The sequence below is a fragment of the Dermacentor variabilis genome, unplaced genomic scaffold, assembly GCF_050947875.1.
Source record: "Dermacentor variabilis isolate Ectoservices unplaced genomic scaffold, ASM5094787v1 scaffold_13, whole genome shotgun sequence".
NCBI classification, from domain to species: Eukaryota; Metazoa; Arthropoda; class Arachnida; order Ixodida; family Ixodidae; genus Dermacentor; species Dermacentor variabilis.
This window is the reverse complement of record NW_027460291.1, coordinates 33,782,189-33,808,277: the sequence shown is the minus strand read 5'-3', so window position 1 is coordinate 33,808,277 and position 26,089 is coordinate 33,782,189. Positions and strand designations below refer to the sequence as shown.

The 26,089-nt window shown below is 42.9% G+C and overlaps 1 protein-coding gene and 1 pseudogene across 14 annotated transcripts in view; one reads left to right on the top strand and one right to left on the bottom strand.

The window, feature by feature from the left end:
- The window catches only part of LOC142566721 (uncharacterized), a 438,480-nt gene that overhangs the window by 280,785 nt on the left and 131,606 nt on the right, over window positions 1–26,089 (top strand). For 12 of the 14 annotated variants that reach the window (XM_075677566.1, XM_075677564.1, XM_075677563.1 and 9 more), the window contains 6 exons: window positions 3,350–3,406; window positions 5,340–5,453; window positions 11,819–12,027; window positions 13,905–13,919; window positions 18,040–18,109; window positions 23,202–23,237. In XM_075677566.1, the coding sequence (XP_075533681.1) occupies window positions 3,350–3,406; window positions 5,340–5,453; window positions 11,819–12,027; window positions 13,905–13,919; window positions 18,040–18,109; window positions 23,202–23,237 (501 nt within the window). The remainder of the gene's footprint in view (window positions 1–3,349; window positions 3,407–5,339; window positions 5,454–11,818; window positions 12,028–13,904; window positions 13,920–18,039; window positions 18,110–23,201; window positions 23,238–26,089) is intronic. The other 2 variants (XM_075677562.1, XM_075677567.1) reach the window with 2 other exon arrangements.
- LOC142566903 (U2 spliceosomal RNA) lies at window positions 6,019–6,198 on the bottom strand (annotated as a pseudogene).

Below are 26,089 nucleotides of genomic sequence, written 5' to 3'. Positions count from 1 at the left end.
AAGTAATTTTGGCTCTCCCATAAACTATGTTGTCATGCATCTTTACTGGATGGTTACATTGTCTGTTTTGGGAGGTTTTGCAATTGCAAGTCAGCTCCTTTTGCAGTCTTTGTAGGAGTATGCTGGACAACACAGGGGTCAAAGTATTGGAATTGTATAACTTGGGTCACTCCATGCGAACTGTCCCAACCGTGGTGCTCAATCAGTATCCATTTATAAAAAAAAAAAAAAAAATTGTGTGTATAAGCATTACTTGCACAGTACTTTTGCATAACATTTTTAGCAGAAAAAAATTTTTTGCACCTGTGAGGGCAATTTCAGTTTCATGAAATGGTGGAAAACCGATTGCAAAACAAAAATTTGTCAAAATTCGACCATTTTGCACATTCTTTCAAACTTTGCATTTTTGCATTGTCTTAACATTCTGCTTTCATTATAAAGAGTTTTACAAAATGCTTTCATGTTTTTCAGTCATTAGCACTGAGGCAAAAATGCACAAATTATAGCATTTCTTGGAAATTTTTCACAAAAAGTGGTCAGCTGAAGGAAACTTGGAATTATTTTGATAGAACTGTCCCTAAAACATCCTATCTTCTAAAATTTTATTTTCACCGATATCCTGTGCACAGGCTCTCAATTAAAAGCTTGACTTTGACCTCTGATTAGACATTGGTAAAACACTGAGGTGACCCATAGAAAAACACGCAGAAAAATGGATATAACTGAGAGGCATAACAACTTTTGCCACAGAAATTTCAATCCAAGTAATTTGTGTTTTCACTGAGAAAGAAATTTTTGAATTTGAGTCCCACCATTGCAATATTTTGGTTTGTGCTTCGACTTCACCTCGTAGCATGTTGGCAGGGCACACAAACCAACTGAATTTGCTGCGTAAAAGTGTGAGTGGTGTATCCACAGTGTATGGTTTTCGGTTCTTTTTTTTGTACTGTATTCTTTGTGTATTACATGGGGGGGGGGGGGGTCATTTAAAGTTTTACGTCATTTTTAAAAATTGTGTGAGGCAGATAGCATAATGCTTCTTCTTGAGCTGGATTAATTAAAGAGGTGGAGACTACTAGCATTAGCAATTGAAACACTCTTCAGTCTCTTCAAGCTTGACATCACAGAGGCCCTGTGCTGCGTGTCCCAACAAAAACTTTGTTGACTACTGTCTATGTGGCCCCTAGTAGCTGGAATAATAGTAGAGACATATCACGGAACTAGTAAAGCTGCCTATCAACAATATTCACCAAATGTATTAATTTTTTTTTCTGCTGGTTTCACGGTGACTGAATGTGTGTTGTGCACGTGGTGCTCCCAGTTCATGCTGATGAAAACAATTTGTGTCCTCCTCTACCGCTTCACGCGTAGGCAGCCATATATGTGTACTCCCACTAGCACGGAAGTGTGCAATGTCGATCTACCTTAAGTAGACATGCCTTCAGCATTTAAATTCTTACAAACTTCTGGGGATCACGGCTTTTATTCCTCTCTGCGCACACAGCCATCTGCACCACCCTGGTTTGTATTTCCCGCTGATGTGCTATAAGGTGAAGTCGAAGCGCGAACCAAATTATTGCAATGGTGAAATCCAAATTCAAAAATTTTTTTCTCTATGAAAACAAAATTACTTCCATTAAAATGTATGTCGCGGAAGTAGTTATGCTTCTCAATTATATCTGGTTTTCTGCATATTTTCTCGTGGACCACCTTAGTGTGTTTACTGACGTTTAAACATAGGCAAAAATTGCATTTGTGCCAAATTCCGTCTTTTACATTAGATCCTGTGCACAGCACAGAGCGATAAAAAAATTTTAGAAGGTAGTACTTTTGGGGACAGTTCTATAAAAATAATTCCACGTTTTCTTTCCAGACCGTTTTCGATTAAAAATTTCCCAGAAACACTATAATTTGTGCATTTTTACCATGCTGTAAAGGGTTAAAGAACATCAACTTACTTTGTGAAACTGTTTTCTAATGAAGGAAAAATGGTCAGACATCGCAAAAACGCAAATTTTGGAAGAATGTGCTTAACAGTCTATTTTTGGCAAATTTTTGTTTCACACCTGGTTTTCCACTATTTCATGAAATTCAAGTGGCTCTCACGGGTGCAAAATATTTTTTATGCTCAAAATGTTTTGAAAAACTACTGTGCATGTAATGCTTATAAACATGTAATTTTTTTTGTAATTTTTTGAGAGAAATGAACATTGCTGGAGTGCTACGGTTAGGACAGTTGGCATGGAATTCTAGAAGAGTTGACTGTTGGGCTAGTTGGTCGTCCATATTTGAAGAGGTAGCTTAGCGCACATAAACCCACGGACACAAGGAAGACAGACAAGCACAAGCGCTACTCACAACTGTTTAATGGAAGGAAGGATGGTGCATAAATATATATATCCTCTTGTCACGCATGCGCCTACCAAGCAGAAGTGAAGCCGGTACATGCACATCAAAGGCGGTCGCGCATGAAGTTAAATTCGGCATCCAGTAAAGTGATGGAAGGCTCACTCACACATCTATCTCTATTCGTCTTGATAAAGACGAATAGAGATAGAATAGAGATAGATGTTAGACGATAGATAGATAGATAGACGAATAGAGGCGGGGCTGCCGCACGAGGCATGAGAAGCCCTTTGTTGAGTGCTCCAGAGGGGTTGTTTATGCAATACTCTTGCACCCTTGTGGGCAGCTCTACATTGGTCAAACTGAGCGTTGTGTGAATGACCGTTTAAGGGAACATGCGCAAAAACTAAAGAAAAAAGAGGATAAGGGCGCACATTTGGTGGCTCATGTTACCGCGTGTGGTTGCGACGCTCGATTTTCTGCGACAACTATTCTTGGCAGGAGCGGCAACGCGTCTTCCAGGCTCGCTCTTGAGGCCTTCTTTATCAAGACGAATAGAGATAGATGTGTGAGTGAGCCTTCCATCACTTTACTGGATGCCGAATTTAACTTCATGCGCGACCGCCTTTGATGTGCATGTACCGGCTTCACTTCTGCTTGGTAGGCGCATGCGTGACAAGAGGATATATATATTTATGCACCATCCTTCCTTCCATTAAACAGTTGTGAGTAGCGCTTGTCCTTGTCTGTCTTCCTTGTGTCCGTGGGTTTATTTGCGCTAAGCTACCTCTTCAAATATGGCATGGAATGACCCATCCAATGTAATATCAACATGTAAATTTTGTGTCGGTACTTCTTTAAAGGTGTGAAGCACTGAAGTTTAGGTCATTGGCTGCTCCATATGTATAAAAGTTTATTAAACATTTCATAGATAGTGTTGTGAGAATGCAAATCTGTTACTATGCTTGTTTTTACTTGCTCATAAATGCTTCTCTCTCTGCAGAAGGCCAGATTCCCAAGGGAGCCCTTTACATTGATGACCACCACGACAACTATGTTGGTGAGTGTGATGTGTGGACACTTTTAAAGCAGGACTTTACAAACTGCATGATTTTTCTTAAAGCAGCAACCTTTTCTGCCTTGCTGTCCTCTGCCCCTACCATCAGTTTTAGCATGCACAGAATAATTTATTATTCTCATCACATGAGAAATAAACAGCACAACTGGTACTGTACAGATGATGTGGGTGATCACTGAGCATCATTATTTGCTATAGGTTGACCCAAGAGGTTGACCCCAGACATTGACCCAAGCTGCTGACATCGCATAGATAATGTGCGCTGCTTTATGACTTACTGCCACTGGGCACCTTTTGTCAGTCGACATAATTATGTATTGTTCTTGAATCAGTGTTTGCTTGTTCTATGATGTGTGAATAGTCTTAATTTTCTTGTAGTGCCGATTTAAGTGTACAAATAATTTATTCCACTTCTTTCTATTTTTCGTGCCACTTTAATGCTCTTGAGGAGACTTACTTAAAGCAATGAATCTGTAAATAGTAATGTTTCTTGCTCTGAAAAAGAACCACAACTGCTCGTTTAAATGAAAAGGATTGTCAGTTGGTTTGTATATATGGAAGTGGGTGTAAGCATAAAGTGTTTATTTGAGCATCATCAATTTCTATGTCACATCCTACTCTCATGTTAATGCATGTTACGTTGTCTGGGCAGCAATGTGGTTACACGGGAGTTAATATGACCACCTACAGAGGAAAAGCTCCTCATGGTGCCCGTGCATTGAAATTGATAAACACAAGAGCACCGCTGTGTTGCTACTCTGTGCTGGCGTGCAGGCACAGGTGATGAAGTGTGCTGGGGTAATCAGCGGAATCCCAAGCCTCCCTCAGCATGTTGTGCCATCTATTTCAGGCACCTGCAAAAGCATCCTCTCACGCGCTGTCAATTTTAGATAAAAATAGCCATTAGATCTTTCTGAACAATATACGGAATGAACTTTACACATTGTCCATATGTACGTGATACATGTAAATGCTTCTTCCTGCATTATATTTTCAATAGTTCTAACTTTACAAAAATGAGCGGTAGCAACATGGCGGCGCCTTTGTGGTTGCCACTTTTTTCACCCAGCTTTTCGTCTAGAGTCAGTATAGTAACTCTACGCAGGAAAGAGCTTGAGCTTCAGCCGTGAGCGTCCTGCATGTTGTGGAATGTTGCAGTTTCGGGGACTTGTGTGATTGCCGGAAGCTGTCTACACTGGAGTCATAATGGTGTTGCAGTGACATGCTACACATTTCTTTCTAGTGAGGCCCACATCCCAGTGGTGTGGTGGTTCTGATCATAAAGCTTTTCACCTTCGTCATGTCTGCCCAGGGAGTCTCTCTTTTTCTTTAATGAATATTAGTGTGGACAGCAGCTGCTTTGATTTTGCAAGTTTTGCACAATGTTGGCATGGGCAGGCTGCTTGCTCTTGCCTCCAAAATACATGCGCACAGGACAACACACATTGAAGCAGCATTGCACAAGATCCACACCTTGCACAAGCTGCCAAGTGCACAACTTCACTAATAGCTTGCTGGTTAATGGGCCTGATCTTGAGTGGCACCGTTGAGCGAGGTTTTATTTTTCTTCTCCCTATGGTGGTGCATGATTTTCCTTAGATTTTACTCTTTTTCTGTAGGTTTTTTTACCTTTGGATTCGATTGAAATTTGAGTTATCACTCAGTTTGAACTTTTGCTAGATTGTGCATTAAACCTCTGAGACAGCACAAAATGGTGCGAAGAAACCTTGTATGTTTAATACAAGATAGTGCCATAAATTACAGGCATTTCTTTCTTTCTTTTATGATTGCTTAATTCACATTCTTCTCACACCTCTTATTTCATCTCACCATCTCTTTGCGACGAAATTCCTTTCTGTATTTTAATACATAATTTGATACTTAACCTACTTTGTTAAATTACTATATTTTACAGCTTGTGGACAGCGCAAAGGTGATGAGAAAGGCAAAAAATCACTTGAGATGGCTTCGACACTGAAACCTCAACATACAAAAAAGCCACAGCAGCGCACGCATCCACTGACAACACGTAAGGTTTCATGTGTCATTCACACAACCGGTTGCGGGTGAGATGAGAACAATGAAAAAGTGTAATACTATAAATAAAGGTGGTGTCCCTTCATATACCAAACAATACCCTTGATGGCAGTTTATCGCTTGGCCTCAGTGCTGGCAGTAGAAGTCGCCCTGAAACAATTAGCCTAATAGTAGGGGTCTGCAAATATTTGAAAAGCTAGAATATTATCAAATATTATATTATAGTAGATATTTGGAAATGTTTGAATATTCAGTTGGATACGAATATTCGTATCAAATCAAATATATTGTGGGCTGTGTGGGAGAAAATACGGTTCTTAGCATTTGTTTCTATCCAATCTGAGAATATCGGCACGATGTTGTGCTGAATTTTGCGATAATTTCATGCTGCTACCGAAATTTTCCCTGCAAAGCACACTTAGTCAGTAAATGTCTAAACTTTGCGGGAAAGCCAGCCTTTTAGTAGCAAGGGGCACGGGTTTGCAGACAGGGAGGGTGCACTTTTTACAGCAAAGCTGCATATGGCTAGTTTCCAATGGATCGATGTCTGTAGACCAAAAATTGGGGCCGATCTCAAAGATAGTGCAATACCGGGTCGTGCCACGGTGGAAGTGAAGCAGGCTTCATGCACTCTGCCACCTTGCTAAAATAAGTTTAATATGTTAGGTCCAAATGCAACCTGTATCAGATACTAAGCTGATAAGAACAGATACTACACTATGACCCGCATTGGCCATGTCTATGTTCGCACCGCCATCTCTTTGTTGGCATTCCAAGTGCTTGCGTATCTGCTTTCCTTTCCTTGCGCTCTCCTGCGGTGGTGGTCCCGTTGAAACATCATGCGTGTCTAGTTTCTTCCAGCTCCTTGGGGCTGCGGTCTGTCATTCAGGCGAATGTTTATAAAAATCATGGTAAATGAGTTCGCACCTATGTTCAAAATTCTGTGTCACCTCTGTGTCGTATGCTAAACAGCTTCGCTGGTCATCCACCTACACAGAGTGGAATGGCTCATGATTTTTTTTTTTTTTTAGCACCACTGCCAATTTTGAGCTTATTGCTTGACAGCAAGTGCGATCAGTGCACAGGGTCACAGGGTCAAATGCCTCCGAGTTTATGGGCATTTGTTGCGGTATAATAAGGCACAACTTGGCGAGGACAGCTAGTGGGAATTACTAAATTTTCCAAGTTAACATGACCCAAATACACAATGCATTAGTAAAACTGCTTACTATTCGTAGTTTTTTTAACATTGGCGATGCAATTGCAGTGTTCCAAAATAACAAATTAACCCAACTTGCTAATAAATGCATGTGCATATCATTCTTTGTTATTTGATTCCATATTCAAAGCTTCGATTTGTATTAGAAAATGTTGGTATTCGCGCACCCTTACTTAATACAACTCAGTGAAAAATACTGCTACACGCGTGTGGTATTTGATTGTGTGAACGAGGCGCATGGGCGCTATCACTAGAGAAAAGACGAGGAAGAACGAGCTGGTCTCGTGCTGTGAATCTAACCTGTCAGCGCTGCAACCGCTGTTGTAAATATAACCTGTAAATAGTTGCTTTTCTTACTGACTCGTCCTTTGTGTGACATTGCTGTGGAGGTGCAGGGTACTTCCCACCTTTTCAATACTTTTCAACTTTCATTACTCATACGTTCAAGTAACTTGATTATTAGACATGAATAAACACCTTCTTATACGAGACTAAAATTTTTGTAATTGTCTGCTTCAACAGTATGCCATAGCTTTGCATGTAGAAGCTGCACCACCAATTACAACAGCCTGGAAAGCTAAAGAAAAAAAAAATCTGCTCGTGTAGCCTGCGGTTGTAAGTGCACACAACAACACTCAAATCTTTGCAAAAACCGCCTCCACTGGCGAATGTACAACACGTTCACGTCATATCTTCGGCCAGTGCATTTGCACCCGCCCCCCACCTTCAGTGATGCTGATGTAAAGCTGGATTCACACGACAGACGTAATCACGGACAAATCAGCCACGTGACATGTGACTTGAATCAAATCACTTCAGTGCTAGCATTCGTACGACTAAGCATGACAGCGCGGATGGAGGAAACACAACCGAGCTGAAATCTCAACAGTAATTTGGCTGTTCACTGTATTACGAAGCACTTCGCTCGGAGTGAGGGAGTGCTGCAGAATGGGTGCCCTATGATCACATGATATGCAATCCACTAGCTCAAATCATGATTTGCTTGGTTGTGTGAATACGGCTTTATCATCAGCTTCTGCTGCACTGAAAGGATGGCCGTTGAGCCAGCTCATGCCTGGCACCGTATGCACTATTCACTAACTACTAAACACAAAATGGCGACCCGTAAAGAGTAGGAGGATGGCCGACCACGAAGGAGGGGAGAAGGGAGCTTCAAGATGCAGGGGTGGAATGGGTGGAGTTCCCTAGGCAATAATGAAAGTTTGAATGGAGAAGAAACTTGCCTTGAGGTGTGGCTTCCTGGCAGTGCATGCCATGCTTCCGTGAAGTCACACTTAAGGCGAAATTCATCTGTAACTTGCACACCGACTCTACTGTTCATTTTTTTAGAATTTCTGGTGCGGGTTATATGCACAATAATACAGTAGCTATTCTTGCGACATTCTGTTGTAAAGTTGTCAATGGGGCAGTATGCTTTTGTTGGGTTTTGTTTTCTGGTGAATTCCAGATATTTTACAAGCTGCAGTGCCACCCATACCCCCTGTGTAATTTCCCACAGAACTACTATTATTGCTGCAGGGACTAGTTATTGCATGGGACATTAAAGAAGCATTGTAGCTCAAACGTAACACATAGTAATTATGCAGATCTCATAACTGTTCTAGCAGCGCATTAATGTATTATTATTAGCAACTGTATGGGCCATTGCGCTGCTTTTGCAACTCAGACGGTCATATCTGTTGACAACGGCACTCTAGAATGTTACTCAGTAGTATGGCATTGAAGAAAGCAGCATGCAGTGCTAAAAATTACTAAACGTAGCACTGATGACTGTTATTAATACTTCTGAGGTATTTCTGTGCCTGCCACCTCTTATGAAGCAAAAAGTGTGTTTGCATGTAATTTTTAGCATTGACCACATGCTCAATACCTTAGGTATGTATGTGGGGGCATTGTATTGCTCATACCTGCCAAGTGCTAAGCAAAAGTGGCCTATTTCATAGTGGCCCTTCAGTGGCTGCAAGCAACATGGCTCATGTGTGTCTTGTTCTCAAGCACACTAGTGGGTTAGGGTACAATATTCCCAGCTGTGGCCCACTATCACTGCTTGCAAAAATTGAGGTAGTGTCAGCAGAGTGTCAACAAGTAAAGCTAACCTAATTAGGACTTGTGGATGAGCCTACAAAGTTGGACTAGTTGTTGCAAATTCAACATTGTAATAACACCGCTAACGATGGGAAAAAGCAAGGCAGACGGCACAGACTCCTTGATAGAGTCTATAAGCAGGACTGAACAAGGACATAGAAAGAAACAGATACACTGACACAGCGCTTCAGTTTCAACTATAGATTTTATTTTTACACACATCGATAAACATATACCGTACAAGCGGAAACAAACATGACAGCTAAAAAGAACATTCAGTGATGCATGTCGAGGAACCGTACACATGCGCAAGGCATGCGGAAAACATATACTGCAATGGCTACAAAGATAAACCAAGGAATTGTATCTCCTTTTCAGATAGCAACACTGATGGCTTGCTCCCACACCTTTCCTCTAATTTTGCAATTTCGTAGGCCTCCACAACCTCTCTTGTCATCCTGCTATGAGCCCTCTACAGAATGGAAGTACTTTCAAACATGGGTTTGCAGGAACAATCTCAGCAATGAAAGCCCAAGTGACCTGAGATTACCCTAGTGACGTTATATTGATGCTCTTTTAACTTCTTATTGATGCATCTGCCGGTTTGACCAACATGCGTTCTTCCACACGAAAGTGGAATGGCATAGACAACGTTATGAGTGCAGGTTACAAACTGTTTGCGATGTTGAGTAGAACATGTGTGCCTTTTGTTATTTTCTGTATTAACCTGTTTGCATAGCTTCTTTAGATGTTCAGGGGCAGAGAAAACCACGTCCACTCCCCATTTTGCCGCTATTCTTCTGAGATTATGTGAAATGCAATGAAAGTATGGTACCACAGCAACTTTCTTTGCTCCAGCAGTGACACTGCTTCCATTCGATGTGTTTTTACACTTCCTGTTTAAGCCCTCCACGACAGAGGTGAGCATACGCATGGGTCACTGTGATGCACAATTGGGGACAAAGCCGTTGGTTTCGAAAACACACACAAACTTTTAATGGAACTAGAAAGAGGCTTAAAATAAATAGAAGGAAATAGAAAGCACAAAATAAACACTCAAGCAGACATCACGGCAGTAAGAAACACACTTGGGGCTAGTATGAAATTAACTAGTGCGCGTGTCCGGGCTTGCCACGACGGCAGGGACGCATAACAGTCTCGACGCAGAGACGCGGCGGCAAGTTGACGAAAGGAGTTGCGCCGGTCTCACCAAAGGTCGGGGTGTGGGATGGTTGACCGGGCGACCGGAGCGCGCTTGCTCTGGCTTGGAGATAGAAGGCAGGCGGCTTGGCGGCACGAGCACACAGCGGCGGCGTTCTGCCGGGCAACTGGGCGTAGAACTCGGGCCAGTAGCCCGGCTGCTCTTGTCCTGCCCACGGGCACAGAAGCTCGGAACGCCGGCCTTGGGCAGCAGGCGGCACGACAGACGGGGCGGCGTTCTGGCTGGGCAGCTGGGTGTAGAACTTGGGCCCGTAGCCCGACCGCTCTTATCCTGCCCACGGGCACAGAAGCTCGTCGGCCTTAAGCAGCTGGCAGCACACTCGGGTAGACTGGCGACGCACAGGAACGGGTTGGCAGGAGGCCCCGGTCGGGTGAAGTCCTGGTGGCTCAGGTCCGGAACCCGACGGCCCGTCTTCAACTCCCGGTCCGGTGGCCGACCTTCTCCTGGCGTCGCTTCCTGGAACTCTCCCGGTGTCTCCCCCTTGCATCTCCCGGCGTCTCCCCCCTTCTGCCAGCACGCCTCGCCTTTCCTTCTGCTCTGGCCGATTAGTCATTTTCCGATTGGCTGCCTGACGCCCCGTGGTCTTTCCTAATTGGTCGGCATTTTACTCTTGTTTTCTTTTCTTGTGCCGCGCATTCACGTGCCGGACGCTCTTCGGCGTCGTCGTTTTCCTCCAGCACGGAATTCGCCTCAGCGCGCGCACTCCTTGTCATCTGCTTCTGTCCGTCCTGACCACCGCACCATGTCGCGCACCACACACATCACAGTAACCAGAATCTGCCAGGCGCTTGGCCTGATCTCTGAAACTGGCTTCCACTTTGTGGTCACATGACTTCGTCAGAGAATTATGGAAACACGATGTTACTATTGTGCGTTTTATTAGTTTTTAATGCGTGGAATGAAATGGTAGGATTGGCTTATTGCCTCTCGACTGATAACTTATAAAATTGCCTATGGAGACTTCATGTGTCAACGACAAAGGGGACAACACTTCAGTGAAGGAGGTTACGGTTTTTGAAACCAGCTAGTCAAAATTGTCTGATTCAATATTCAATATGATTAGAAAATCGTCAATTAATCTGAACACTTTCACATCAGTGTTAGTTTTCAGGCGTGTGTGTGTATGTGGTGTCCATCTCTTCACATAATCTAGCCAGTGGGGCAAAATTGACCTAAATTGACCAAATAGACATGCAGGCAGACTGAGGAAGAAGCAGCTTTGATTAAATTGGTGCAGGATATTGTGCAAAAATAATTCACTGATCCATGCGTTTACTGATCCACAGAAACCTGTGCTTCTGACAGCAACAATGCCTCCTGAAGCACAGTCCTCTTGAGCAGTGTTTTAAAGAATGGCTAAGTATTTTCACTGCAGCTGGATTAAATATGGACACTTGAAGTTGCCTCGCAAAGGGGTCTAATGGCCATTTTTTTGCTCTTTATTCATCCAGAAATGAGCACTCGAAGTGAAACTCTGAAAACAAATTACTAGTACAATAAACGAGACTATTCAATTCATGTCTGAAATTTCGCACAACCCTAATACTATACAAACTGCAGAATAGTGAGTTCGTCTCCTGTATCGTCTCTTGAATCCTACATGGATGACACCTGGGGCTGTCTTCAGGGCCCTACATTGTGTAGTAGGTGTCAGAGTGCGCACAGAACCCAAAGTTTCATTCTGCATGGTGAAGTTTCATGTGTTTTTTTGTGTGGTCGCTGGTTCCACACAGAAGCTGGCTCCATCAAATGCACTTTCAAAGCTTCGGGTGCTACTGCTTGGCTGAGTCTGCCTGGCTTTCACTTGCAGACCCTAGGCGACCTGGTGCACGACCAAACGAGCCATATGTGTACGACCAGAGAGTGACAGTGGATGGTGACAGGGTGCACACTGACACCTACTATGCCATGCCCACTGCGAAGGAGGTGTCATCGGGACACCGCACCACCATCCCTGCACCGCCGAAGTACGAGGGCATAGGGCCTACCATAAATGGCATCCCTGTAGGATTGCGCACTGTGAGTAAAACAAACTTAATGAATGGCACCACTCATGGGACTATGATTAGGGTTCTGGTTTTTGCGTATGTTGCCTTTGCAATTAGCTGAATGTTAATTAACTCTGCCTAACTCTCTTGATTGAATCGTGGGGTCTGCAGTAGAAAGTTCATCACTGTGTGAATTGCCCATGTTGAGTGAAGCCAGTAGTGTGCACTCACGAAGGCACCAATATTTTCCAACTTGGGCCTTATATTTTTTCATATTTAAAAAAAAAAAAATTTTATGTGAAAGGTTCATGCTGAAGTTTTATCTTAGAAACTGTAGTTCAGAGTTGGGCATTTTTCTAAATTATAGCATTATAACAAAACATCTGCTGAATTCTTGTTATTGAATTCTTGGATTTCTTGGTTATCTTCGCACACTGTTCTTATTGGCTAAATTAGCACTACACTAAGAGTAAAACGAGAAAGGAGGTGGCTGTTATATTTAGATTTCTTTTTAAATTTGACAAAGCTCAAAATATGCATAGCATTGCTGTGTTCATCCCACAGCATAATATTGGTGTTCAAAGCTAGTTAAAATGTAATCTTGCTTTGATGAATAAAAACTTCACGTGAACTGGTTTGGTTGTCATTGAAATAAACAATACCACTGATATCATTCTTATCTAAAGTTTAATCTTTTCGTTGAAAAGGCAACAGTGGCGTAAGCTTAGCTGTTAATTTTTACTGAATTGTGTGGCCAGTCTTCATGAAGATAAAATTGATATGTTTGGTTGTTTAGAAGAAGGGATGCTTATGGAGCGAAACCTTACTATCTTGCTAAAGTCTGTAGACTAAAATATGTAGAGGATGAGGATTGAAATATAGTCTGGGAGACTTGTGGCATGCCTCTGTTAGCTCATTAGCTTTAGTACCATCTTTGTAGATGATGCAGGAGAGGCTCCTTTAGTACATTGTAAGAGCAGCTGATGAAAGACAAAAAAATAAAACTTTTATTGGCAATTTGCTTCCTAAAAATACTGAGACTTCAATTTTGGAGTTGTCCGTGAACAAGTTTTTGTGTTATGTTTTCAACCCTTTGCTTGGTGAAGCTGTTCTATGCTGTGGTGGTGCATCTTTTCTTGCTGGAATATGTTCGCAGTTGTTGTACTCTTTCTGTGGCATATTATGTCGCATAAAATTTTTCATGTGTCAGTCTGTTGTAGAAAAAGAGTTTTTATTATCACGAGTGTTCTGGTTTTTGATGGCTTTCTTTGTCTCTCTCCTGTTTTGAATGTGTAGCTTTGCAATGCATGTTTCTTTCCTTTCTTTAGTTGCAGCACACAATTGACTAGCATTTAAGACATTTCACATTGAATACATAGATGGTCGCTTGCCGCAGCAGTGTGATTCTGGCATGGCTTTTCTGCATGCTGAACGCTCGGATCTGGGCAGTGTGAGAAGTTCTGCCACATTGCGCATGGCTTCTGTTCCTCATTTTCACGCTGGTGGTGCATTTTGTGTTTATTCATTTTTTTTTAATTTTTTTATTTTACCTTGCTGCTTTGGCTCGAAGACTGCTGGTCCACTTTGCACGGACTGCAGCTTATACTTGTGCTAGTATCTTTTTTTTTTTTCATACAACCTGCATTTGAAGCTCATTTGCTGCTGCTTTGCTGCCCTCATTAACCTGTTTACGTTGCATTCATCTCTGACTCTTCTCTTTTGGACATCAATTTCCTCTTCATTAGTGATTTCATTTCTTCACTGCTACTGTGCTTTTGGTTTTGTTCCCACGTAATTTTGCGTGGTCCGTGTTGAAGCTGAGGTGTGCGCACACCCGTCTCTGGATTTCTGACTGTGATCGCTTATCATTTTTTCATGGCATTCTGGTTGCTTATCGCGGCATCACAGGAGAGGAGGTACCAGGTAAGCTCCACCTTTGCAGAGACCTATACCTGCCTCTTCTCAGACAAGCTGATGCTTTCCTTCTAGTGATCCTTTCGTTTGATCTATATGTCTAAGTGAGTTGCTCAAGGAATTCCTACTGATTTTTACTCTTTCTTAGTAGCAACGCACATTCTTGTGGAATCTTTATGCCGTTTGTGTCTTGCTCATAGCTCATAGCTTCTTGTATGAACCTGGCATCTTTGGTGATCCATTAAGCAGTGCCAAAGAGAAAAATCAGCAATAAGTGCCATTAAGTTCCTGAAAATCCACTGAAGCATTGCCAGTACATAATTTACGATGCAAGACTTGTCAGCCGACAGTGTCGAGGTCAAGTTTTGTCAATGACAGAACCGTTCGATCTATAATGCCCAGAATGCTGAGAGAGAGAAAAGAAAGCCTTCCATAATTCACTTCACACTTCTTCACTTCATGTTACCTGTAAAAATGGCTTTAGCAGTTCTGGCTGCACAGTAGGACCAAATTTAACTTGTGTTTCTCAGTGTTTTGCAGCGTGCCTGTTGAAGAAGCTTGGGGAGCTGCCTTTGTGGTATGCATCAATGTCATACAGTGTGCCGAGCCCAGTAACTCTGGAACTCTACTCATTACTTGCGCCAATAACTCTAGCTCTACTACTACTGATTTTTTTGCTTACTAGGCAGCCGGTGCCGCTTGCTTTGATGTTGTCCTCTTGTTCAAGCATAACCAAAGTCAAGTGCTGCATTTAGTAACTGCACAGAGAATGGGGTCACTAACAAAAGTGTGTAAGGGCTAATTTCTTTGTAGTCTCATGCTAATTCTTCATGATCTTCTATTATTGTTAATGTTAGCAGTGGCATGTGCCAGGACCTGTGTGATACTTTGGTTTCACTGAAAGCAAGTGCTGATGCTGTGCTGGCAGAATGTTCATAGTGTCAATTTCTTGTGGTATTGAGTCCCTGCCATTATTATTTTTTTTTTTCTATGAAATTTCTACTTGTTCATGTGGCGGTGTTCTGTAGCCTGGTGCATGACTGTGTATATATGGCCTAATGGTTTTCCACTGTGGATACACAGCTAGCTCGTATACTTCACTGGCTGTGAGAGAAAAAAAAAATTTTGTAAGTGTCGGTATTGTAGATGCGTGGGCTTGTTGGTTTAGCATTATGACAAATTGAAGCACAGAGACACACAGACAGAAAAAGAGGTGGCAATGCTCATCGGTTGTGAGGTGCCATTTGTTCCATAGATGTGATTTCAACTTCTCAGCTTGTATGGAATAACTATATAATTCAAGGCATTGTGACTTTCAATATTTTGTAACAAAATTGACTAAACAAAGCACTAATGAATTGATAAAAGGTTAACGATCAATCACATTTACATTTTCAGTCTACGCCCAGCCCTAATGATAAGTACCATATGCCAATACTAAGTGCGCATTTTCTTTTTCATGCTTTATTTCGAGCTATAGTTAGAGCCAGGGGCCGCAAGTGTTACAGCTCGTGTCGCTCCTTTCATCTGACCTCTGAGCACTGACACGAGCTGTTTCATCCTGCCTCTGGTTTCATATGATGTCCAAGAGAACCGGAAATATGGCAGATTTTCTGAGCAGTCGTGTTTGCTTATGGGGTTTATTTTATTCATGTCACCAATGCACTTTGCGGGGGATGGTCAGGAATTGGCCGTATCTGAGGCCACGTTGCTCGTGCAGTGTAGCTTTAACCACTAACCTTTTGGGGGCACCTGGGGGTTCTTTCTGTCTGTCTTCTTTTGACTGCTTGCAGTTTGTCTGTCAGTGTGCCTTTTTGGTGTCTGCCATAGTTATGGTGGCTAAGCTTACGCACTACTTATAATGGCTGGCCTTGGAAGCCAGGTTAGGAAGATGATGATGTACAAGTTGTAGTTTATTGATTGCGGCACTAATGCAGGGCTCATGAATGATTCTGGTCATGCTCGGCCATGATTTCACGTCCCTTTGCTGCTTTGCGTGTGCTTACCACTAGGACTTCCTTGTTTTATTTTTCCTCTGTATGCACTGTTTTCAAATTCTTGAGGCAAGCTAATTAGGTACAAGGTAGTTCCACCCTCATGAATAATTTAACAACTGCATTTACATGGTTTACGTTGTTGGATCAGTGCGTCTTGTTTGCTTTATTTCGTTTTCTTAAATTCCTGGCTCTTGTCTGTTATTCGGTTTGCACGGGTATTTCCTGAAAAAAAAAAAAAAAGCATGCTTGTTTACCCTTGCGTTTCACAACTGAATGCACTCATTTTTGCCATCAGGATCAGAGGCTGCTGCACTTGGCAGCAGTGCTTGCCTGGCTGTCTGGCCTGCAGTGAGCAAAGAGAGCAGTGTCACGTAAGGTAGCTAAACACAGTGAAAGGCTTTGTACATAGCTAAACTGCAGCAGACTGCATTGCCACTCCTATGCCCAGTTACAGCAGGTGACATATATGCTGTTGCGTAATAGTGTGCGTGTGCCACAACTTATAAATTGATAGTGTCTAGTATGATGGTGAACTGAACTCTCCAAGGCAGAAGCTTTCTCGTGAGCTGCCATTCTGTTACCATGAGAAGTAACCAAAGTTGTTCAAGCATTGCCAGCTGTTTTATCTGTTTTTCTCCTGCCGTCATCATTGTGACCAGTGAAAGGCAGCAGAAAGCTTGCACGTAGAAGGAACTCTTCTTAGTGGGACAGTTGTGACAGTCTTGTGTCAGTAAGTGTAGTTAAAAGCCACTTTACGAACCTAGCTTGTCAGCAACAGCCTGACAGATGTGTTTTAATCCATGACAAGCTGAGCTCGTCACTGGCTTTGTTGCAGTGTACTGGGATGAGCAGGCATCAAATAGACTTAAGCTGAGTCATTGTTAAGCAGGCTTCGTACGAAAGCAGTGAAAGAAATTGCAAATGCAGGTAAGCTTAATGTACTGACACCTCGGTAGTGGTATAGCTGGTTGGTTACGCATTTGCTGACATATTTTTTTTTAGGTTGCAATATTAATACATGCAGCACTTGCACCTTACATTCAGAATGGTAGTTATCATAACCAGTGTGCAGTTTACGGTAGGTTTTTGACAGATCGGCTTGACACAGAACAACAAATTGGGTACGCATTGCACCTGATTGGGACATTCAGGTTTTGTCATACTAACCTAGCCATTTGTATTCTCAATTTCTGCTGCCGCTGTTCTTTAGTGTAAAGCGTCTCTGGTGTGAGCCACAGCGGAATTGCTGTTCAGTTTGAAAATCACGTGCAATACTCACTATGTCGTCTGACTATTCCGACGTTTTCTGATTTCTTTTAGAGGAGGACTGACACGACACCTCCAACTTCCTTTTTGTTTTTCATTTAGTGAACCCTAGAATAAATACTGGCAAGGCTTACAGTGTCCTAAATAATTTAATAGCTTTCCTACAACCCAGTTTCAATTTCATTTCCCGAAAGGATATCCTGTGTTGTGGTGTCAAGGTGCAGAAGGTGGTCACGTGGGAGCAGGGCATTGCAAGGTTTTGACCCTCGCTGCTGCCTGCTCAGTTGCCTCCTATGCTGCTACTTATTGTGAAGGCCACTGTAGCAGCATAGCAGACTGTGTGAACCAGAGCGAGTGTCAAATCGTTGCAATAGCCTACACCCACATGACCACCTTCTGTGTTGTGACGTCACGACAGTGTTCTCCAGGAAGACAGAACAGAAATTGGGTCGCAGAAAAGCTATTATATTAAGTTAGTTAGGATGCTTTAATTCTTGTTAGAGATTTTTCTAGGGTTTTGAGGTCCCGGACCTTCTTCTAACGCCTTTAAGGGAGGCTCTTGACATTGTTTCTTGTTAAGTGCTGCTAAAGGTGACGCTGCATTCTTATGTTCTCCAGGCTAGCACTGGTGCTAGGTGTATTAATGATTTTTGTGTGTAAATTCTAGAACTGTCTGAAGACATACAAGTGAGTGGTTTCTGTAAGGACTGTAATTTGGTTCTGAAAATGAACAAAAAGCAGTGCGGCCGGCTTACATTGACACAAGCCAGCGAGTTGTACTCAGGGCATCTATGTGTGGTTTGTCACAAAGACATTGCTTAAGGTTCGAAGTTTTCAGGTGGGCTGTTTTACCACTTTTGTTACAGAATGTCAAGGACGAGTATGCCAGTGATTGGTACAAGACCATGTTCAAACGGCTACATAAGTATGGAAGTGGTAAGTTCCTTTCCTTGGCTGGTGGCTTGAATGTTTGTTTTGCTTGAGAACGTTGAGAACATACAGCACACATTAACCATATGTAGGTGATATGATATGGCACAACTTATGTCATGTCACCTATGGTAACAAATGCTTTCTGTCCTTCAAAAGATGTAATGTCATTCAGAAGGGGAGAAAGCTGAGAGAGAACTCCACTGGGCAGCTTTTAAATAATAGGTCAGAAGATATGGCGTTTATGATAGAACAAAGAAACTAAACATATAAATAGATGCTCACAGTTGTTATATAGTAGTGCTAAGAACATTCGAAATCACTGCTGCTATTTGTTACTCAAAGCTGGAACAAAGTTTACTTCATGATAGCGCCTGTAGCATTGATGGTGCAAACATGGTAGGCCACAATAAAGGTATAAGAATTAAGGTGACATAAATTGAGGGAAGTCTTTTAGCAGCCAAATATGTTGTAGTTACGAGCAGTAAACAGCGCTAAACAACAGGACGAAGTGAGGGGCACAGACCACAGTGCTGTGGTCCGATGTTGTAGTCCTCATTAGGTTGGTGCAAGTTATTTTGAGAAACAGAAGGAAACTGCTACCATCCATGTTCAGTCAGTGAGCAACCTCCATTTGTACTACAGTCTACTCCCGTTAATACGAAGTTCACGGGGACCGCAAAAAACTTCGAATTAAACGAACTTCCAATTAAGCACAAAACACAAAAAACAGCACTTTATTTGTGGCGAAATCGAGTATTTTCTCTAAGAAAAATAGTCGGTCATCTTGCTTTGCTTCTTCTTGCCGAATCGCGCTGCTGATGCAGGCTGTAGATGTGGCGGAACGCTTCTTCCGCGTTACCTTCAGCGGCAAAGAAGTGCTCCGCAAGAGCAAGGCCCGCAGCTACATCGGCAGCCTTAGGTTGCGGCTCGCCTTCAACGTCATCGTCGCTTTCCTGGGTCGCTTCCTGGGGCCAAATAATCTCTACAATTTCGCTATCCGTCAGTGCACCGCACGTTTCGACCGCCTTGTCTACGGCGACGTAATCTCCAAAATTGACGTCCCCGAGAGCATCACCAAAATCAGTGCCGTCAAGCTCGCTTGTTGACGCTTCCTCCGCTGAAATTTCAGAGGCATCCTCCGAAGAAGCTGCCACAAAACCGCAAGCCCTGAAGCAGTTTGCGATTGTTTCTTGCTTCACTCGATTCCATGCTCGCGCCAACATGTGGATGGCACTAAGCAGGCTCACCTCGTACTTTTTGGAGGTATCCATACACAAAATCATGCGCTCGATGTAATTAGAGAGCGTGTTCGGCTTGATCCCGTACTTCCGTGCTATGTCTTGTTTGGCGGCACCTCCCTTCTCAACTTCCTTCAAAACCTCGACTTTCGTTGCCAGGTCGAGCGTGCGATAAGAGCCACGGTTTGCCATGGCTATAAACTGCGCGACTAGGTACAGTCAATTCCGAATCACTCGTGGAACAACCTAGCCTACGAGCTTCCCGCACAAAGGCGCTCGACCAACACACGCCTTGACATACGCTGCGCACGCTGCAAGACTAATCTCACACAATCTCGCCACTGCCAGTATGCAGCGCTGCGTGCACCTATGGCACCTGTGTGGCCTCTGCGATCAGCTCCGGCCACGCACGGCAGCCGCGCGTGGCCTCCGGCGGGAGCCGCTTTGCCTCCCGCCGGATTTGATCGCGGAGGCCACGGCAGCCGTAGCAATGAATAATCGCACCGCTCCAAGAAGGATGGCGTTGCGGGCGGCTGCGGTGGCGATGACACCAACGCGGAGCACGGAACTGTTGCAACACTTGAAAAATTGCACATTCTACCAAAGAATGACGGTCACCTCGAGGATCCCGGCTGAAAATTAACTTCCAATTAAACAATATTACTGGATGAGGACTTCGAATTATCGAGCGATTTCTTCTATAGGATTACATGCAAAACTGACGGGACCAGCACTTCTATTCTAATTAACCGAAAGTTCCAATTAAGCGGCTTCGAATTATCGGGAGTCGACTGTATTGATCTGGCTTACAGCAGAAAATGCCCTATAAAATGGTATGGGAAGAGCTGAGTGTTTGTGGCTAAGTTTCCAGATGCTATTAGTTACACCTCTCTTTAGCATAAGTAGCAGGTCTGCATTCTTAACGACATGCTTGCCAACTTCGAAATTTTTTATGACATTTACAAATTTGGGGTCCTTCTGTAATTTTACAAATGTTGTCTGTGTTTTATGAAATTGAGTTGCAGTTAAGTTTGTAAACTTGCAAACTTAAATTTTCATTGGACATGTCAAATGAACCGAGGTGCAGCGTTATCAAGCAGGAAATATTCAAGGTAAGAAAGGGTTGCGGACGTTCCACAGGATAGTAATGATAATGCTGGGGATCTTGTCGATTCTTCACAGTATAGTGGAGGGGGGGGGGGCTGAATGCGAAGTGAAGTTTATTCTTCTTTTCAAGGAAAAGAGGGACCGGAACAAAAGGCGGTAAGGCCTGACGAGGCCCTGGTACCCATACAGTTGGCAGTAATAATATAAAGGCAAAAAAAAATGTACATAGAAGGCGCGACAAATATGTCAAAGCAATGCTACAATGCGCACAGTGAAACTTAATTCGGGAAAAAGACAAACATGTGCAAGGTAATATGCAAGCACTCAAAGTTATACACGTACAAATACAATGCATACATGACTGGTAAATTAAGACACGAAAAAATGCAACTACAGCACTTGTCCGCAACAAAGAGAGAGAGACATGTATAAACAAACGGCAGATACATTTTCTTACATTTGAATTTCGCCTTCAATCAAACATCATTTCGTGTTTTTCTTGAACACATTTTTAGATAAAAAGAAATCATCTCTAAAGGGAAATTTGTTGAGGGCGTTAGGTACTTGAAAATTTAGCTTTAGTTTGCCATAATTCGTGCGCGTTCGCGGTGCACGTAGCTTTACCTCACGAAGGTTGTAATTTATAGTACTGTCAGTAATAGAGTACAAACCGTTTCTATGAATGTATTGCAACAGCCGTAGATAATACAGTTGGTCAGCTTGTAGTATGCTATGTTCAACAAACAAGGGTTGTGTACGTAATTTATGTGGGGCACCGCGATAGCCCTGAATAGCACGCAAGGCTCTTTTTTGTAGTAGTTTATGGTAATTTGAAGACTGTGTCGTACCCCATACAAGATTACAATATGAAAGTTTTGAGAAAAACAGTGCGTTATACATGGACACCTTTAACCAAACAGGCAAGAGTTTAGCAATGCTAAAGAGCAGACCGACAATTTTGCTTAGTTCAGAAGCAAGTTTTGAGATATGAACAGACCAAGAAATATTTTCATTAAACCAAACGCCGAGGAATTTTTTAGAAGAAACCTGACTGATTTTTGTATTATCATAATAAATCTGTATAGAATAACGTTCCACGGTGTTGATCGGCATGAAAAGAATATATTTTGTTTTATTTATATTTAAACTAAGCTTATTTATGTGTAACCAATCACGAAGCTTCAATAAATAAGTGGTGACCATACTTCAGAGCGCGGGTAATGAGCGGGAGGGAAAGAAAAGATTTGTGTCATCAGCGTACATTACCAGATCTGGAGAATTATATATATCGGCTAGGTCATTGATATATGTCATGAATAATAAAGGCCCTAGTATTGATCCCTGCGGGACACCATGCATTATTGTCTGTGTATCGGAGGAGATGTTATTTGTTCGTACATATTGGGACCTACTACTCGGGTAACTTTTCAACAGGTTGAGCGCAATACCGCGAACCCCGTAGTCGCAAAGCTTCTTAAGGAGAGTATCATGATGTACGCAATCAAAGGCCTTGCGAAAATCTAAAAATAGACCAAGCGTATATTTTTTACATTCAATGTTATCTATTATATTGTCTTTAACAACTAACAGTGCTTCTTCCGTGGACCTATTTTTTATAAACCCATACTGTGAATCAGCAATGACATTGTATCTATGGAGAAAATTCGCTATCCTTGAATTAATAACGCTTTCAAAAATTTTTGATAGAACAGTTAATACAGAAATAGGTCGGTAATTAGACAGTTTATTTATGTCACCACCTTTATATATTGGAACCACTCGGGCCAATTTTAATTTGTCCGGAAAAATACCTATTGACAACATAAAATTTATAATGTATGACAAGACATTGCATATGACGGTGCATACATACTTCAGGGGAATTTCTTTTATATCGTCAAATAAAGGCTACTGCAAATTTAGTACTGCAAACAAGACCCCAACAGTGTATCACTCATTGATCTCTGACCCTGCCCTTGGAAGTCTTCTTATGGTGAAAGGACGCTTGATGAATGCTTGCTTAAATCAAGTTTACTCAAGGAAGTTCCTGAGGCAGGCGAAACTAGCAATAGCAAGGTTGCTGAAAAAGCCACTTTGTTCTAAAAAAAAACAAACAATGGGTTGGTTATCAGTAAGTGCTGTTCTAATTTTGTTGCTGCTTGTCTGCTGCATCTGAAGGTAAATCATCATAAATAAAGTGCACGTGTATCTCGCAAAAGATGTGTACTCAGTGTAGACTTTTAAAAAAGGCACGCTATTCACCCCCCTCCAGGGGATCTGTATGAATGATAAAGCTCACGAGCTGGCAGGTATGAGACTGTAAGCCAGCACTTTTGTTGAGTATGAAACTTTTATAAGTGCAGTAGGTACTATAGTAACAGCATTACAGAATTACCCTGACATTAAAAGTTTTCAATGCAAAATTTTTGATTCAATAATGAACAGGGCATATATTATTTCTATTCAATACCTTGAATGTTTCTTTGTGCACCTTTTGTAGCAGCGGTTGTAAAATCTGACTGTCCTGTGTAAATGTCCATTAAGTGTGCTCGTGCACTTGTGCGCATCAAACGTTTGTGGGAGTGAACAAGTTGGGTCCCGCAGATTTTCGAGGAAGTTTCTTCTTCAGCTTGGTGCTTTGTAGACTTTAAATTTTCTGGGTGAAGCTTTTACTCAATGTGCCTTTTCATTCCACTCTCGCTTACAAAGAAATTTGATCATTTGTTCTGTTTTTCCCTGTCCCTGTGTAGGTGACTACCAGACTGTTGTTGACTACAGGAGGAGAGGTCAGTATGCATTTTAGTCCTATAAAATGTTGTTAGCATGCATGCATGTGCAGCATTAAGTGGATGTTTGTTTACCTTTTTATGGCAGACAATATTCATTGTGCTGTCTTCTCTGTGTAACACTTTCTCCCGGACTTGGGCACCGAGTGTGGTAATGAAAGTTTTGAATGGTGCCTGTATGAATGTGAGTGTACGATTGGTCTTGATTAAGCTGTCTTAATGGAAACATTTCACTGCACAGTTCTCGCCGTCGACGATTGGTCACAGAGCGCACATTTTTATACTATGTGTATGTTGGTGCAGGAAATTTTATACACCTAATTAAACTCGGGGCCCATATACTGTAATGTCATGTTGCTTTCCATTATACAACTGTATCAAACATTAAGTCTTCCGGTGCTCAAGTGTCATTCACCATCTCTAGCCTTTAGAGATTCCGTATAAAAAAAATTAAGCTAAGCTGGTTAGTCACACATCTCCTTGGCACATGAGCCACTTCTATTCAGACCTGAGGTTCGGTGTGGTAGAAACTGGAGCAAAAGTTTTGCCATCTTCAGAATACTCAAAACTGCTTTCAGTGATGTAGCACGTAATGGCAGTTTCTGGCTGAGGTTAGTCAATCCTTGGAACTTTTTTAAAAATTATTTCGCATTCTGAAAGAGATGCAAACTCAACCTGGCTGATTTTGTGGACTTTTCCTTCTAAAGAAGGGCCTATTGAATCATCGAAAATTGCAGGGAAATTGTAAAGTCACTCTACATACTGTAAGAGTTGGGGTCAGGCATGTCAAAAGGAGTAGCTGGCCCATGCCGTTGTCCAGCTCATCCACGCTGAAGGACGTTGTTGAAGGGAGGAACAGGTTCTCATCAAGAGCCAAGAGTACTGGGTTTATTTATAATGTCTGCATGAGGAGTAGAGAACGTTGCATCTTAACAGTCTAGCATGACTGCATTGAAGCACCTCTGAAGAGCCGAAAAAGTCTGCTGAAATCCCGTCTGTCCTTCCTAGATCCCTAGGCCAGGGAAATCTGCCATCGCACCTTCGTACAATTGAAGTGTCCAAAGTCGCCGAAGGATGTGCCTTGAGGGCAAGGGTGCACACAATCACTCCGGCACCTTTGTTCACTGAGCACAAGCGGAGAAATACCCCCAAGGCACCTGGGTCACTGCCCCAGAGAAAGGTGGCGGGGAGTATGCTTGTACAGGGGTTGTCACACTTCATTCAGTTGGCCCGTCTTGGTTCCTGGGATGGCCCAGCAATGAGCTAGTGTGTCTGTTAAACGGCCTTGGCGGCTAGCAGTGGCTGTGAGGAAGCAGCATAGAGCGCCCTTTTCCAGGAGTTTCTTGCTCATAGTGTCGGGTTCGGTGGCAGTGTAGCATCCATCAACACTCTAATTGCCAAATGTGTCTCGCTTTGCTGGCACTGCAGGTCTGTCCGAGAGGGACGCATCGTTAGCTTCACGAAGCGATTCGTCGCAGTAGGGCAGGAGAGGCTGGAAGGTCACTTTCCCACACTGGCCGATTAAAATAGCTCCTCCACAGCCCTGAAAATCTCGACTGGCCAGTGCTGACAACTGCAGGGCAACAAGAGGATGGCTGGTGGCAAGGGGGGTGACTTGGCTTGCAGCACCTAGCTGCAAAATGCTCATGTACGCCCCAAAACATCTCATAATGGCAGGCAGCGGCAAAGCGAACCCTCACAACGTGGCTCTGTGCAGCGATGAAGTACCTTGGATCTCGCTTTAGACCTGCCAGGCTTCAAACATGAGTGCAGAAACAATACTGCATTTCACTAGGCAAATTTTGAAGCTGACAAAGCTAGCAATCATGGATGGAGGAAACTTAGGCTAACCTGGGCTACATGTGTCACCGGTGACGAGCACCACCTTTCGTTTCTTACCACCTGCTAGCTACTGAGCCAACGGCGGATGATCTATGCATGCAGCTTAAAGGGCCCCTCACCAGGCCCCATAGCAAATCTTGGTTATACACTGGAAGTTGTTGTGTTTCCTCTATGAAGCGTTCTGTCGCAAAATTTTTTCAAGTTAGCTCATTAATAGCCGAGATAGAAATATTTCAGTGCCACGAACCCATGATTTCAGCAGGCGGGCTCCACTGCATAGTGAGACTCCCTCTCCACTCGTCCCATCTAGCCTTTGTAAGCAAAATTTCTTCCCTGCGTTCTCCCATACCGGACCTCCAGGATTGCGTGACGCATGCATCACAGGCCCTGCCTTCATTTATTTATTTTTTTTTGCTCGTCACTTTTTTTTTTTTTTCCGGTGCTTCACACTTCCGCCGACGGTGTCGCGCACGAGCTCTTGTCTCGTTCACGCAGTGCACAATTTTGCGCGCTGTGCACAAGGAAACATGACTAGTGGTATAATTCAGTGCTACACGAATATTGAGGCAGAACAAGCGGATCACAGAGCATGATCACGCGCTGGAACACGGTAGAAAATGGCATAGTTTGGGTACCTGCGCATGTGACCGCATGACCGTGGGAACAAGCAGACGAAGCGGAAGTACATAGATCTCGCTTGCTTCGGTGCGAAGTGAAACAAAAAACTTGCAGACATTCCGTTTGTGTGTTTTATTATTTCTCTAAACTTCAATTCGTCAATTCAAGCAACAGATCGCACAGATAACAGATGTTGTTTTGAATAATTCTCGAAGTCACGTGTCACCACGAGCGACGTCACACTGCGGACACGAGTACGTAGGCACAGGGGCACGATTACATCACTGTCCGGCTTGGAGCGCGGCGGCCATGAGTGAAGAGGGAAACGGCGTTCGGATTGAAATTTCAGATCTTTGCACAGCGTTTTGAGATGTAGTACTTTGCAGACACGA